Source organism: Schistocerca piceifrons, chromosome 7, assembly GCF_021461385.2.
Source record: "Schistocerca piceifrons isolate TAMUIC-IGC-003096 chromosome 7, iqSchPice1.1, whole genome shotgun sequence".
Lineage (NCBI taxonomy): Eukaryota > Metazoa > Arthropoda > Insecta > Orthoptera > Acrididae > Schistocerca > Schistocerca piceifrons.
The window spans coordinates 249,017,373-249,033,106 of NC_060144.1; the positions used below are offsets into that span (position 1 = coordinate 249,017,373).

Below are 15,734 nucleotides of genomic sequence, written 5' to 3' on the forward strand. Positions count from 1 at the left end.
TACAGCCATGTATTGCATGATGCAGTTCCTATCCTTTATGAAAGCTGCCCATCGCCCATACAACATATTTTTTTGTATTATTGTGCTTCGAAAGATAGCTTCACTTTGTCTTCGTGGTCTCCAAATTTGATGTTAAGTTTGCCACTGATCTCACTTCTGCTACTACCTTACTGCTTGTGTCTTTCTTCGATTTACGCTCAGTCCATAGTGCGCCCTCGTTAGACTATTCCTTGCAATCAACTGTCCTGTAATTCTTCTTCACTTTCACTGAGGATAGCAATGGCATCAGCGACTCTTATCATTGATATCCTTTCTTTTCTTTTAATCCCACTCCTGATCCCTTTATTTCTATTTTCTTCGATGTATAGATTGAACAGTAGCGGCGAAAGACTACATCTCCCTCTTCACCCTTTCAAATCCGAGAATTTCGTTCTTCATCTTCCATTCTTACTGTTCCCTCTTTTTTTCTTGTGTGTTCTGTATGTTATCCGTCTTTTCCTATAACCTCTAACTATTTTCTTGTGTATTCCGTTCATTTACATCATTTAGCATTGTCGAACGATTTTTCTGAGTTGACGAATCATATGAACACGAATCATATGAACATGTCTTGATTTTCCTAAAGTCTTGCTTACATTATGAAGTGCAAAGACAGAACGCCTCCCTAGTGCCTTTACTTTTCCTGAAGCCAGACTTATTGCCATCTAACAGATCCTCAAATACGTTTTTAATTCTTCTGTATATTACTTTTGTCAGCAGCTTGGAACCCTGAGCTGTTAAGCTGACTGTGCGATAGGTCGGACACTCCTCTCTTCTTTTTATCATCATAGCTGAGTGTGTGTTATTTTCTTTCTAAGTCTGACGGCATGTTTCCAGACTTACAGAATCAGCAAACCAACTTTAACAGTCGTTTGGTTGCCTCTTCTCTCAGTAATTTTGGAAATTCCGAAGGAATGTTGTCTACGCCTTCCACCTTAGTGATCGTAAGTGTTTCACAGCTCTGTTAAGCTCTAATACTGGATCCATTTCGTCTTTTACATCGACCCTCATTTGTCGTTCAGTCATATCATTAGACGGTTCCGTCCCTCGTAGAGACCTTCTTTCCTCCTATACAATCTCTTCTCCGTATTTAAGCCTTTCAGACCTGATTTTCTTCTAGAGGAAGGAGACTTTTTCTTTATGTGGTAATGCTCTTAGGTGATTTTTTAATGATTTTGAAAGCAAGATTTATACAAAAATTTGTACCCGTTTTCAAAACATGCTTTGTACACTTGGGTTCATTTTATGGACTGAAATAATTAATTACAAAAAATTTTCTGTTGTAAAAAGTAGTAACATGGTCATTCAATAATCACGAAAAATAACAATAACAGTATTCTATTATACAATAGAATGTAGCACACGAACCACATCTGTGTATAGTGATAGTCACAAGCTACCGCGCACTGCTGCACTGACTTGCTGATATTTTCATAGTGATGTCCAACAGTTGGCAGCACTGGCACATGATAAAAATTCTGACCATTCATAAATGTGTAACTAGGGTTTTCATTGGCAAATAATACTTTTGTTGCAGCGAAGACAAAGTAAAAAGTTTAATGTATACAGTTGTAGCTGGGGAGTCTGAAAGGGTTAAGAATGGATTATGTATCGCACTCGCAATGTTGACGCTTTTTGTATCAATTTCAAGAAAGGTTCTTTCTTTTTCGATTTTTTCTCATTACCCCGTCTCGCATTTGATCCCCTGCACTTCATATCTGTTTCATTCCTAGGTGACTTTTATTGCTTTATTCTTGTCTTTTCCTGAACATTTTTGTATTTCCTTCTTCTGTCGATCGATTGATTTCTGGCACCAAAGGTTTCTTCGCAGTTATATTTGCATCTTTCGTCGATCAATTGATTTCTGGGAGCAAAGGCTTATACGCAGCTTCCTTTCTTGCACATGTATTTGATATATTTGTATGTTCAACTTCTGTGATTGCCCTTTCTAGAGATGTCCATTCCTCTTCTATTGAACTGCCTGTCGTGGAATTCACTACCGCAGTACCTACAGTCAAAAAGAACTTCATACGCTCCTTCTCGTTGCGCACTACTTCAGTATCTCACTTCACTTAAACTTCAGTAAGGCATTTGCCTTAAACCAGTTCTGCTCCTCATCATTACTAAATTGTGGCGCGAGTCATTATCCGCTCCTTTGTACACCTCAAAATCCAATATCTAGTTCCAGAAGTTCTGTCTGAGATGTTATAGTTGCGTTGCAATCGTCCCGTGTCTCCAGGCTTTCCCCTTCTTGCCGTATTTCTGAACAGTGTATGTACATATATCACTGGTGCTCTGTCACCTGCAAGATTTTAGCAGTAACACGCACGGAGTTGCCACCTCCCCGCTATATTTTTCATTTGTGTGTTCTGTGTGTCTGCAGGTGACCATGTATCACTACGACCTGCCGCAGTACCTGCAGGACATCGGAGGCTGGCCTAACCCAGTTCTGGCGGACTATTTCCGGGAGTACGCTCGCTTCCTCTTTGATACGTATGGAGACAGGGTAAGTCCTTCGGAAGAACAGTACCTTGGTGGAGTCGGTTACAATCTTGGAAAACAGTGATTCTGTGCAGATAATGTTTATCAGGTGCCGTGTCTCCTTAGGCTCTTCCTGTGTCACATTGCAAAATCATCCTAAGTAGGGACTCATGCAGCTCCACTTGCAGGTGAAACTGTTGAAAATACACGACGGGTACTGGTACAGGTACCCTGGATCACATTACCAACGTGTGATCTACTGCTCAAGTGCTGAGTTATCTCAAGTACAAACCTCTAGAGCAAGTGATGACTTACTCTTGCGAAATTATATCAATAAACCAATTGTGATAAGGCGCTAATGGAAATATGATCTGAGCTGGTTGCGACACTAACATCAACGTGATGTAACAAACATTAGAGCACATTCAAAGTATAGATTTTCTAATGCTTTATTTGATGATTTTTAAGAGAACCTTTTTTTCCGCTAACTTATACATTTGTTTTGATTCTGATAAAGGGAGGTCTGCATCTCCCTTCACAAGAATCCAAGTAAATGTCTGCGGCAGTGCCGCGCAGGGTAGCCGCGTGGTCTAGGGCGTCTTTCCACAGTTCGCGCAGCTAGCCCTCGTCAGAGGTTCGAGTCCTCCCTCGGGCGTTGTCCTTAGCGTAAGTTAAAGTTAGAGCAAGTAGTGTGTAAGCCTAGGAACCGATGACCTCAGCACATAGAACTTACCACAAATTTCCAAATAATTTCTGAGGCAGCGCAACGAATGCTTTTTGACTTGAAAGAGTTCCACCCCTTCTGGACACAGAATAATCGTATATGAACGGGTGTGAGCATGATGCTTACACTCTCGACCCATTGTAGTAAAACTCAGGACGTTCTTACCAAGTACCACTCAGCACACACTTTCAGTAATCTGTGAAGTGTAGTAAATTTCAAGAGGAAGTTTCTACGTTTCAATGATATATTCTGGAGATAAATCAGCTGTTCGTTCGTGAGTGAATAGCTTTATTTATGTTCCGGTATCTATTCCATCCGATTAATTTCACGTTTCAATAGTCGCAGTTACTGCCTGCCATAAGTGAATCTGCAACTGTGAGAAATATGTAGGCTCAAGAATCCGTATGTTCAAAAATTAATTGCTCATAAATGACGTCAGCGCAGTAACTACGTTGCCAGCTTGAACTATTTTTTGTTTTATTTATTTAATAGCAGAGCAACCTGATGTTGCCCAGGTATTTGTTACAGCTGTGCACCCACGCCCGTACCAGGCAGCGTCTGCCCTTGTGCTTAATGTTTATGACTTCATATCTCCTGAGGTATGTGTCGTACAATGATACAGTTTTGTAGGTACATTCAACGGAATATGTGGATACTGTCTGCAAAATGTGTTGCGAATGGAGGTAGTAGCAAAATGAAGTAATAAATTTAAACGATCTGCGCGGTGCGGCAGTTTTAGACGCACATTACTGTTTATGACGTCATATCTCTTGAACTACGTGTCATACAATGGTATAATATTGTAGGTATATTCAGCGGCATATATGGATACCTTTTGCGAAATTTTTTGTGAATAGAGTTAGTAGCAAATAAGTAATAAATTTAAACGTCATGCATGATGCGGCAGTTGTCACGCATCTCATTGTTTATGAGGTCATATTTCCTGATCTATGGCGCGCAATGATATAATTTTGCACTTACATACCGTCTTTAAAATACGTCGCGAATATAACTGGCAGTAAAAAGGTAATGCGGAGCTTTTACTGCATGATTAGTTGAAAAGGAGTAAGTGATAAACACTTTTTTTCTTTCATCGTATTGTAGGGATTACCAGAGCCAAAAAATTTCGTCAGGGTTTGAAATTATGTGTGAAGTTTGTTGCACGCCGCTAAGTGCTCTCAAATACTGGATGGATAAAGTCTGGTAATTCAAGCGTCGCGGACTACGCGTTTCACCCCCCAACCCCTTTCGATAGGTAGGTTTTTCTTGCCCCCCCCCCCCCACAGCGATTGTTGACTACCAGTAAGGTATATGTGTACCAAATCTAGTTGAAATCGTTTCAGTGGTTTAGAAGGAGACGTAGAACTCACTCACTGACTCACACATCCATTTTTTAATTAAATGTATGGATTTGGCCCTCCCCCCGTCCCCCCCCCCCCCAGCCAACACACACACATCCATTTTTTATAATATATATGGATTTGGTTCAAATGGTTCAAAGGGCTCTGAGCACTATGGGACGTAACTGCTGTGGTCATCAGTCCCCTAGAACTTAGAACTACTTAAACCTACCTAACGCATCCATGCCCGAGGCAGGATTCGAACCTGCGACCGTAGCGGTCGCGCGGTTCCAGACTGTAGCGCCTAGAACCGCCCGGCCACTCCGGCCGGCATATATGGATTTGGCCTTCACAGTTTGAACTAACAATTGTAAACGAAATGTGTGTGAAATCTTATGGGACTTAACTGCTAAAGTCATCGGTCCCTAAGCTTACACACTACTTAACCTTATCCTAAGGACAAACACACACACCCATGCCCGAAGGAGGACTCGAAGCTCCGCCGTGACCAGCCGCACAGTCCATGGCTGCAGCGCCTACACCGCTCGGCTAACCCCGCGCCGCATAGTTGTAAACGACAGAAGTGCATTCGACCAGCAAATTGTGAGCAGGCGATGTTTGGCAGCGGACGTGCTACCGAATTGTGTCAGCGTTGTTGTGTCACAAATCGCAATAGAGCTACATCTCTAAATGAAGTGTTCAAGATATTCTCCATGTTCTGAAGAAAAGTGTGTGCAGATTTTGTCCCGCACGCCTTGATCCCAGAACAAATACAACAAAGCGTTGACGCCTGCCGCAACTTGACAGAACTGATAAATGCAGCGAATTCTGTACTGGAAACAATCATCACGGGTGAGGAGACGTGGTGTTATCAACCAATCTAGTCTGGTGTTAGCGGTACAGCCTACCATAAAACGACAAACTGCAGAACTTCACACGAAGGGTTAACGGTTTGACGATATAAGCGACATTCAAACCACTGTGAAGCACGAGTTGAACAACATCCCAAAGATGGCACTTTTCCGGCGGTTTCGCAGGGTTGTATGAACGTTCTGAGCGGCTATGAACAACATACTAAAAATTCTGACCGGTGGGGCGTGAGCGTCGGGATTGGGAGGACATTGAAAGGTCCCTCTTTTATGCTTTTCTTGAATAATTCAAAAACCGCGACTTCTAGGGAAAAATGTTTCCCACCACAAAATTTAACTATATTACATTTCCTACAAAAAAACCATCTTATTCATTGTTCATATTTCAATGGTATAAAATTAATGTTTAATTTTAAGTGAACTGGACCAAGAACAAATACTGAATGTGTACCCCATCTAACATGGAAAACTGCCCATCGCGTCCCCTCCCCCCCCCCCCCTCTCAGACTTTGTGATAAAATGACGCAGTGGATCGGCTGTCAAAAATTGAGGACAGATTAAGCATGAAAACAGGAAGAAGGGGTCCTGAACTGAGAAAAAGGTTGCAAAACTGTTACGGTGAACGGCCCAAGATGAAAATGTGCGCCGTCCTGTGTGGCTGTGCGGTTCTAGGCGCTTCAGTCTGGAGCCACGTGACCGCTACGGTCGCAGGTTCGAATCCTGCCTCGGGCATGGATGCGTGTGATATCCTTAGGTTAATTAGATTTAAGTAGTTCTAAGTTCTAGGGGCCTGATGGCCACAGATGTTAAGTCCCATAGTGCTCAGAGCCATTTGAACCATTTTGAAAATGTGCAACATCGAGAGAATTTCAGTAGTCACGGCGTCGTGGTTGTAGTGTTGGACTCTGAAGTGGGAGATCCGTGTTCAAATCTTCTCGTTCCTCATTTTTTTTACAATATTATGATCTATCCGTCCGGTCATTGACGTGTCTGTTCGCTGTATTCAGATTTGTGTCTGTGTCGTGGTGTAACGCCCGTTTGCAACAGCGAGGTGTAAGGTAGGGACTTACACACGTACGTATATCGTTCTGCCCAAGTACCTCGTGTTATGCCTCTTGCGTTCCGTTTTGGAAGTTATGTCTCTTCAGTTCCGTTGTTGTAGTTCACACCAGTTTATTTGTTGTTTTAATTTCTGTCAGATGTCTATGCGGACATCTCACTGCTCTCACTATTCATCACATTTACTAACGACGGTAACATAACCTTACACATGGCTCATATTCTACAACCAGCGTGTATTATGACAAGTGGCAAGACTACGACGACGTGGTTCTTGCGATTCCCTCGATGTTGCACATCTTGAGCTTGGACTGTTCAATGTTTCTATTTTGCTTCCTTTTTCACAGTTTAGTACACCTTCTTCCTGTTTTCATTTTTGATGAGTGCTCAGTTTTTGACGGGCTATTCACTAGGCCATTTCCCACCTACTCTGAGGGGGGTGCGATGGGGAGTTTCCTTTGTTAGTGTAATTGAGCCGTATGAAGGTATAAACTGTGTTGTGGAAATATAATAGGATGACGGTGGAGAATGAAGCGTGGTTGCGTCAGGGAAAGCAGGTCACCAGATTGTGGTCATGCACTTTCCTCCTTCTTAGGTGTGAAAAACTGAAGAGCGAGCAAGCAATTCCCCATTCTCTGTACCGCACTACGTCACAAGTAGCAGCTACAGGGTGTTTCACAAATATACTTCGACGCAGTGCACAGATACCACCAGAGATGATTATTTTCCACGAAGTGAAATACAGAAACGAGTTACCGATTACACTAACGCGAACACGCATGTGGGCAGAAGCTACGTAAATATCTGCACATTGCACTACAATGCCAGAGGGGAAACTGATTCCTTGTCATCCTGCAAGCCAGTTATAGCGTTCTTCTGAGAAAGGTGACTTTCCCGACCACAAATATAGCTCGCTTTTCAGTTTACACAGGGACTATACCTGTCTACAGTCCTCCTATGTGAGTGGAGGAAACTTTAATGAGCTTGCGTTTTTATAACGTTGTCAATTTGGGTTCATTAAGTGAGCAGTCGTTTGAAGGTAAGTGAGTTTTTATATAAAATACGTTTCTGCAAACAACAGCTCAGAAGTGTTTAATTTGGAAGCGTGATGTCATTTAGTTTCCTATGTAGTGCTGGTGGGAAAGAGATTGGATTGGTAACTATGCCCCCTCGCTGCTGTCTATCGTTGACAGCTTATTGTAATGCTGTATAACTATGTTCTAGTCAATTGGTGGGGAATTAATGAATGATCAGAAAATATCTTCACTTCTCCCATAAAATTAATTGAGTTACTGGTAGACTGCACAAATCTCTTCCGTTCAAGAACAGCAGGCACTTGTGAAGTGGGTTTTACTGAGCGGAGTCACATCCACAGTATATCTTGCAAGGTAATCAGTAAGACCCAATTAACCAAGTGGTAAGGAAGGCTGATTCGCTTCTGAACGCGTCTCCCTTTCCAGCGGAAGTTGGGCGAAGATTGAAACCAAGTAGTGCGGTTCCTCCGAGGCTTCCAAAAAATCTTGAGAAAGGTCTTTCTATGTGTCCAATAGTGAGTAACATTGGCTGTCCCAACAAATACTGCCCAAACACTTGGAGTCCTTTTTTAATATCTCTTGTGCGAAAATGTGCTCATCACATTCACAGCTCTGTGGGCTTCATTCCCAAGGTAAAATCACTGAAGCTAAACAGTTGTGATATATTAGTCAGCTTCGATGTGGTGTCTTTATTCACAAAGGTTCCGCTTTCATATTCGTTGTCACTTATTGGCAGAAGTTGTGATAAAGAGATTTCAGCTTAGTTCAGATATGTTATGACTTCGACACACTTGCCGTCCTTGGTGACCAATTTCTTTATGGAGGACTTAGAGGAAAACGCCCTTGAATCTGCTATGTTAAAGCCCACACTGTTTTAGAGGTATGTTGACAACACATTTGTACTGCACTCCTGGTGAATATAAATTACAAGACTTTTACACCATCTGAATATCATCCATGGGCACATCCCGTTCACAATGGAAACTGGAAAGGAGAGAAGCCTTCCATTTTTGGATTTTTTTGGGCATCCATGATATCGGAAACCGATGCATACAGACTTATATTTACGTACAAACCGCTGTTACCACCCATCGCAGACAATGAGAGTTCATAGAACTTCGGTTCACAGAGCACGCATCATTGCTGAGGGCAATCTGCAGGACGAGTTAAAGAGAGTTTTTGAAGTCAACGGGTATTCGTCACAGCAGATACGTAAGGCGCTGCGAATGAAATTAAAAGTGGCCATGAGAAATGCAGATGATTACACAGAAAGATTTAACTCCATGGCTTTCCTGCCTTTTGTGGAAAGGCTTTCGTCAAAAAAGGACGGATCCTCCGCAACCACAAAGTCATTTTTCATCCTCCACCGAAGACAATAGTACTCTTGGAATCAGTTAAAGATGATCTCATGCCCTGGATGGCCGGGGTTTACAAGATCCCCTGCTAATGTGGCCAGTCATGTATCGGACAGACGATTCACGCACTCAATGGATGATGTACGGAACATGGCAATTGCACCCGCCTTTTACAGCCAAATAAATCGGCTGTTGCAGAGAACTGCATTGATACTCATCACTCAATGTTGTGCGAAAACGTGGAAAGTTTAGCGTCTGCTTCATCTTTCTGGGATTCTGTGCTGAAAGATGCAACTGAAATTTGCGTGGCGATGAATTTAATAAGTAGAGATAGAGGCTTCAGTCATGGAATCTGGCGTTTTTGTGTAATAAACTTACAAAGACATCGCGAAAATGTAGATCACAGTGCCACATCGATATTCCAGCGGTGGTCAACTGCGCAACCATAGATATAATTCATGCACATTTTACTTCTTTGCCGCTGATAAACATCTCTGGTGCCTGTGTTCCTGTGGTCGTATGCGCAGTGGCGCCGTCGGTGAGTATAAAAGAACGGAGCGAGTGTTGCAGCGCCGTTCTTTCGTCTCAGTCTGAAGGCGGCTGAACGATATTCAGAAGAAGAGGAAGGAGAAGAAGAAGCTGTATTTAAGCGGTTGCACACCAGAAAGTTAATGGAGCACCAATCTACTTGTTACAGCATCAGTAATGTTTTGTCATTTATACGTATCTTTTTCTGAATAAGTTGGTCATGCTATGGAAGGATAGACGGTCGGAGGGGGAGGGGTGGTGGTGGTGTAGGACAATATTATATTTTAATTTTTGAGCTACGGGCTAGAGCAGGTAATTGACAATTGGTGCTAAAGTGCACTAATGCATTTCATTGTTCATTCCCGTTTTCAAAGTGTCAGTCAGTGTGGGAAACACGGGAGAAAAGAGAAACCAAATTTGATTTATGGAGTGAACATTGTAAAATGGCAGAAGAAAAGAATAACTTGGCAAACTAGAACAGAAACGGACCTACCATCACAGCAGCTGGGATATTCTCTGAAAGATCATCATCTAGATCATAAACAACACCCATCAGAAGTATGGAATCATATCAGAGATACTAACTATCTAGGACTACAGAAATATACGCCATTTTTATAATTTCGACATTTAACGTTGATATTTAGTTGTTGTTGAGGGAAATCGGAAGCAATATCGATGATTCACCGTCCACGTCTCTAATCGCAACACGGTATTTCCGCGCGGCTGCAGCGTACTTATATGCGGCACTAAGAGAGGATAAGTTCATTAGTTGATTAGTTCTCAGAATGAATTATGGCATAAATTCTTCTCGGGGTCATCGCTGTTTCCTAATTATGTCTCTCGTAGCAATGTATTCGAGAAATAAGGAAAATGCGTTTTTCTGTGGGCGTTGTGTAAGCAATACAAAGTGCGCGATGCGAAAAGACAGAGAATTAACGTGCTTTTGATGGGAGCCGATATGGCCTGGCCTGATTATGCGAGTTCCTTGACATGTTTGTTGAGAAATTCCTGGTATTGACATCTTGTGAAAGCGCTCCCCGTGATTTGATTTGCGTCTCTGTCACCGTGATCGATAACTGGCTGATAACGTGTCACTGATAGCGGCATTGTGCTGCAGCTTTCCACATCTGTTCGTTCTGCTGCTGTCATCCTCTATTTGCGGCACCCGTCAGCAGACATATCCTTTTATGGACAATTCGCAGAAGCAGGGCGGAAGTGCTTTCTTTAACAAAGGTATTAGCTGAATAGCAGGCATTGCCAGTGGTATGCATATATTCGTCTTCTATTAGTCCATCTTTTCCTTCCCTCTCTCTCCATCTCCTCCTACCCATCATCCATCTGCTCCTCCTCCCCCCACCCTCCTCTGTCCATCCCTTCATCTCCCTATCTTTGTCTATCTCCTTCTCCCTCTCTCTGTCCGTCACCTCTCCCCTTTCTCTCCATCTCTTCCTCCCCCTCTCCCTTTTCATCTCTTACTCTTTTCTTCCTCTGTCCACCAACCCCTCTTCCCTTTTCTGTCGATTCCCTCCTGCCACTCTTTCTGTTCATTTCCTCCTCCCTCATCTGTCTGCCTACATCTTCCTCCCCCTGAATCTCCTCCTCTTTTCTTTTTCTGTCCATCTCCTGCTCTCCCCTCTCTCTGTCTATTAGCTCTCCCTTTTTCTCTGTTTCTCTCCTCTACCCCATAACTGTGCCCATCTCCTGCTTCCCCCTCTCTGTCTGTCCCTCTCCTCCTTTCTCCACGTTATCACTCTCACCCCAATAACAGGCTGGCTCTTACCCCCCTCCATCAAGCGGACCACAATCCTATATTGCTGTTTTTGTATGCATACACGGACCAATGGAAGAGTTTCAAGACAAAATTATTGTTCACAGTATTTCCTTCTACATCGTAGCAAATATATGTACCAAATTTGGTTGGAATCGTTCTGGGGGTTTGGGATGAGCTTTTCACCCGCGGCTTTACTTGCATAAGCATATGTCAAATAAATTTCACATACAGAATGAAATTTTCACTCTACAGCGGAGCGTGCGCTGATATGAAACTTCCTGGCAGATTAAAACTGTGTGTTGGACCGAGACTCGAACTCGGGACCTTTGCCTTTGCCTTGCCCGCGAAAGGCAAAGGTCCCGAGTTCGAGTCTCGGTCCGACACACAGTTTTAATCTGCCAGGAAGTTTCAAATTTCACATATATTTAACACATTTCGCATGTGTATGTACACACATTGCACGTGTAACTATAGCGAATTTCTCCTTGCAATTTCATGACGTCGTATCTCCTTAACTATATGTCATACAATGATTTAATTGTACATTCAATGGTATTTGTGAATACTGTCTCCAAAACCGAGCGAGGTGGCACGGTGGCTAGCACACTGGACTCGCATTCGGGAGGACGGCGGTTCAAACCCGCGTCCGGCCATCCTGATTTAGGTTTTCCGTGATTTCCCTAAATCGCTCCAGGCACATGCCGGGATGGTTCCTTTGAAAGGGCACGGCTGACTTCCTTCCCCGTTCTTCCCTAATCTGATGAGACCGATGACCTCACTGTCTGATCTCCTGCCCCAAACCACCCCTAACTGTCTCCAAAGCCCGCCCGGCTAGCCGCGCGGTCTAATGCGCTGCTTTCCAAGTGGGAAGGCGTGCCGGTCCCCAGCATGAATCCTCCCGGCGGATTAGTGGCGAGATCCGGTGTTCCGGCCGGCTTGTGGATGGTTTTTAAGGCGGTTTTCCATCTGAAAGATGGCCTTGGGCAAGTACAGAAAGGGCAACAGCCTCAACGGGTGCGGGGCAAAGTCAGGACATGCGGGGACCAAGCAGCAATCGGTATTGTAATTGTCAACTGTCGAAGCTGCGTTGGTAAAGTACCGGAACTTCAAGCGCTGATAGAAAGCACCGGAGCTGAAATCGTTATAGGTACAGAAAGCTGGCTTAAGCCAGAGATAAATTCTGCCGAAATTTTTACAAAGGTACACACGGTGTTTAGAAAGGATAGATTGCATACAACCGGTGGTGGAGTGTTCATCGCTGTTAGTAGTAGTTTATCCTGTAGTGAAGTAGAAGTGGATAGTTCCTGTGAATTATTATGGGTGGAGGTTACACTAAACAACCGAACTAGGTTAATAATTGGCTCCTTTTACCGACCTCCCGACTCAGCAGCATTAGTGGCAGAACAACTGAGAGAAAATTTGGAATACATTTCACATAAATTTTCTCAGCATGTTATAGTCTTAGGTGGAGATTTCAATTTACCAGATATAGACTGGGACACTCAGATGTTTAGGACGGGTGGTAGGGACAGAGCATCGAGTGACATTATACTGAGTGCACTATCCGAAAATTACCTCGAGCAATTAAACAGAGAACCGACTCGTGGAGATAACATCTTGGACCTACTGATAACAAACAGACCCGAACTTTTCGAATCTGTATGTACAGAACAGGGAATCAGTGATCATAAGGCCGTTGCAGCATCCCTGAATATGGAAGTTAATAGGAATATAAAAAAAAAGGGAGGAAGGTTTATCTGTTTAGCAAGAGTAATAGAAGGCAGATTTCAGACTACCTAACAGATCAAAACGAAAATTTCTGTTCCGACACTGACAATGTTGAGTGTTTATGGAAAAAGTTCAAGGCAATCGTAAAATGCGTTTTAGACAGGTACGTGCCGAGTAAAACTGTGAGGGACGGGAAAAACCCACCGTGGTACAACAACAAAGTTAGGAAACTACTGCGAAAGCAAAGAGAGCTCCACTCCAAGTTTAAACGCAGCCAAAACCTCTCAGACAAACTGAAGCTAAACGATGTCAAAGTTAGCGTAAGGAGGGCTATGCGTGAAGCGTTCATTGAATTCGAAAGTAAAATTCTATGTACCGACTTGACAGAAAATCCTAGGAAGTTCTGGTCTTACGTTAAATCAGTAAGTGGCTCGAAACAGCATATCCAGACACTACGGGATGATGATGGCATTGAAACAGAGGATGACACGCGTAAAGCTGAAATACTAAACACCTTTTTCCAAAGCTGTTTCACAGAGGAAGACCGCACTGCAGTTCCTTCTCTAAATCCTCGCACAAACGAAAAAATGGCTGACATCGAAATAAGTGTCCAAGGAATAGAAAAGCAACTGGAATCACTCAATAGAGGAAAGTCCACTGGACCTGACGGGATACCAATTCGATTCTACACAGAGTACGCGAAAGAACTTGCCCCCCTTCTAACAGCCGTGTACCGCAAGTCTCTAGAGGAACGGAGGGTTCCAAATGATTGGAAAAGAGCACAGATAGTCCCAGTCTTCAAGAAGGGTCGTCGAGCAGATGCGCAAAACTATAGACCTATATCTCTTACGTCGATCTCTTGTAGAATTTTAGAACATGTTTTTTGCTCGCGTATCATGTCATTTCTGGAAACCCAGAATCTACTATGTAGGAATCAACATGGATTCCGGAAACAGCGATCGTGTGAGACCCAACTCGCCTTATTTGTTCATGAGACCCAGAAAATATTAGATACAGGCTCCCAGGTAGATGCTATTTTTCTTGACTTCCGGAAGGCGTTCGATACAGTTCCGCACTGTCGCCTGATAAACAAAGTAAGAGCCTACGGAATATCAGACCAGCTGTGTGGCTGGATTGAAGAGTTTTTAGCAAACAGAACACAGCATGTTGTTATCAATGGAGAGACGTCTACAGACGTTAAAGTAACCTCTGGCGTCCCACAGGGGAGTGTTATGGGACCATTGCTTTTCACAATATATATAAATGACTTAGTAGATAGTGTCGGAAGTTCCATGCGGCTTTTCGCGGATGATGCTGTAGTATACAGAGAAGTTGCTGCATTAGAAAATTGTAGCGAAATACAGGAAGATCTGCAGCGGATAGGCACTTGGTGCAGGGAGTGGCAACTGACCCTTAACATAGACAAATGTAATGTATTGCGAATACATAGAAAGAAGGATCCTTTATTGTATGATTATATGATAGCGGAACAAACACTGGTAGCAGTTACTTCTGTAAAATATCTGGGAGTATGCGTACGGAACGATTTGAAGTGGAATGATCATATAAAACTAACTGTTGGTAAGGCGGGTACCAGGTTGAGATTCATTGGGAGAGTGCTTAGAAAATGTAGTCCATCAACAAAGGAGGTGGCTTACAAAACACTCGTTCGACCTATACTTGAGTATTGCTCATCAGTGTGGGATCCGTACCAGGTCGGGTTGACGGAGGAGATAGAGAAGATCCAAAGAAGAGCGGCGCGTTTCGTCACTGGGTTATTTGGTAACCGTGATAGCGTTACGGAGATGTTTAATAAACTCAAGTGGCAGACTCTGCAAGAGAGGCGCTCTGCATCGCGGTGTAGCTTGCTCGCCAGGTTTCGAGAGGGTGCGTTTCTGGATGAGGTATCGAATATATTGCTTCCCCCTACTTATACTTCCCGAGGAGATCACGAATGTAAAATTAGAGAGATTAGAGCGCGCACGGAGGCTTTCAGACAGTCGTTCTTCCCGCGAACCATACGCGACTGGAACAGGAAAGGGAGGTAATGACAGTGGCACGTAAAGTGCCCTCTGCCACACACCGTTGGGTGGCTTGCGGAGTATCAATGTAAATGTAGATGTAGATGAATCGGCGAATGCGGGTGGTTCCGCTTATTCCCCCAGCTACACTATATCGACGATTGCTGCGCAAACACTGTCTCCATGTAAGCGTACACCATACCACGCAAACAATGGGGTTACACTCGTCTGGTATGAGACGTTCCTGGGGTGGGGGGTCCACTGGGGGCCGAACCGCCACAAACTCTGGGTTCGGTGTGGGGCGGCGGTGGGGTGGGTGGACTGCTGTAGCCTGTTCTGTACCACTGAGGGCTACCGCGGGTCGAAGCCTCTCCGTTGTTTCTAGGTCCCTGGTTCAATATACAATACACTGTCTCCAAAATGTGTGGCGAATACCGTTAGTGGTAAAGAAGTTATAAATTGAAACATTATGCTTCATGCGGCAGTTTTATTTGTGGAGGTTGTCAGCGAGAAAAAGTTTCGTGAAGGTTTGAAATTACGTGTAACGTTTGTTGCAAGTCAGTACGAGCTCTCATTCCCAAATATTGTGTGAGTGAAGTAAGCGTATTCACGTTTCGTGGGTTATGTTACTACTTCACCCTCATCGCCACCCCTTTGATAGGCGGGTGGTTCTTACCGCCACAGAGATTCGTCCCAGACAGTAAGTCATGCATGTACCAAGTTTCGTTGTAATCGGTCCAGTGATTTAGAAGGAGAACATATATACATACACGTGTATGTAC

General features: G+C 43.6%; 1 protein-coding gene across 1 annotated transcript in view; it reads left to right on the forward strand.

Moving 5' to 3' along the window:
• LOC124805597 (myrosinase 1-like) overlaps positions 1–15,734 on the forward strand; it is a 303,345-nt gene that overhangs the window by 118,149 nt on the left and 169,462 nt on the right. Inside the window, exon 4 of the mRNA XM_047266163.1 lies at positions 2,423–2,545. Coding sequence (XP_047122119.1) covers positions 2,423–2,545 — 123 coding nt within the window. The remainder of the gene's footprint in view (positions 1–2,422; positions 2,546–15,734) is intronic.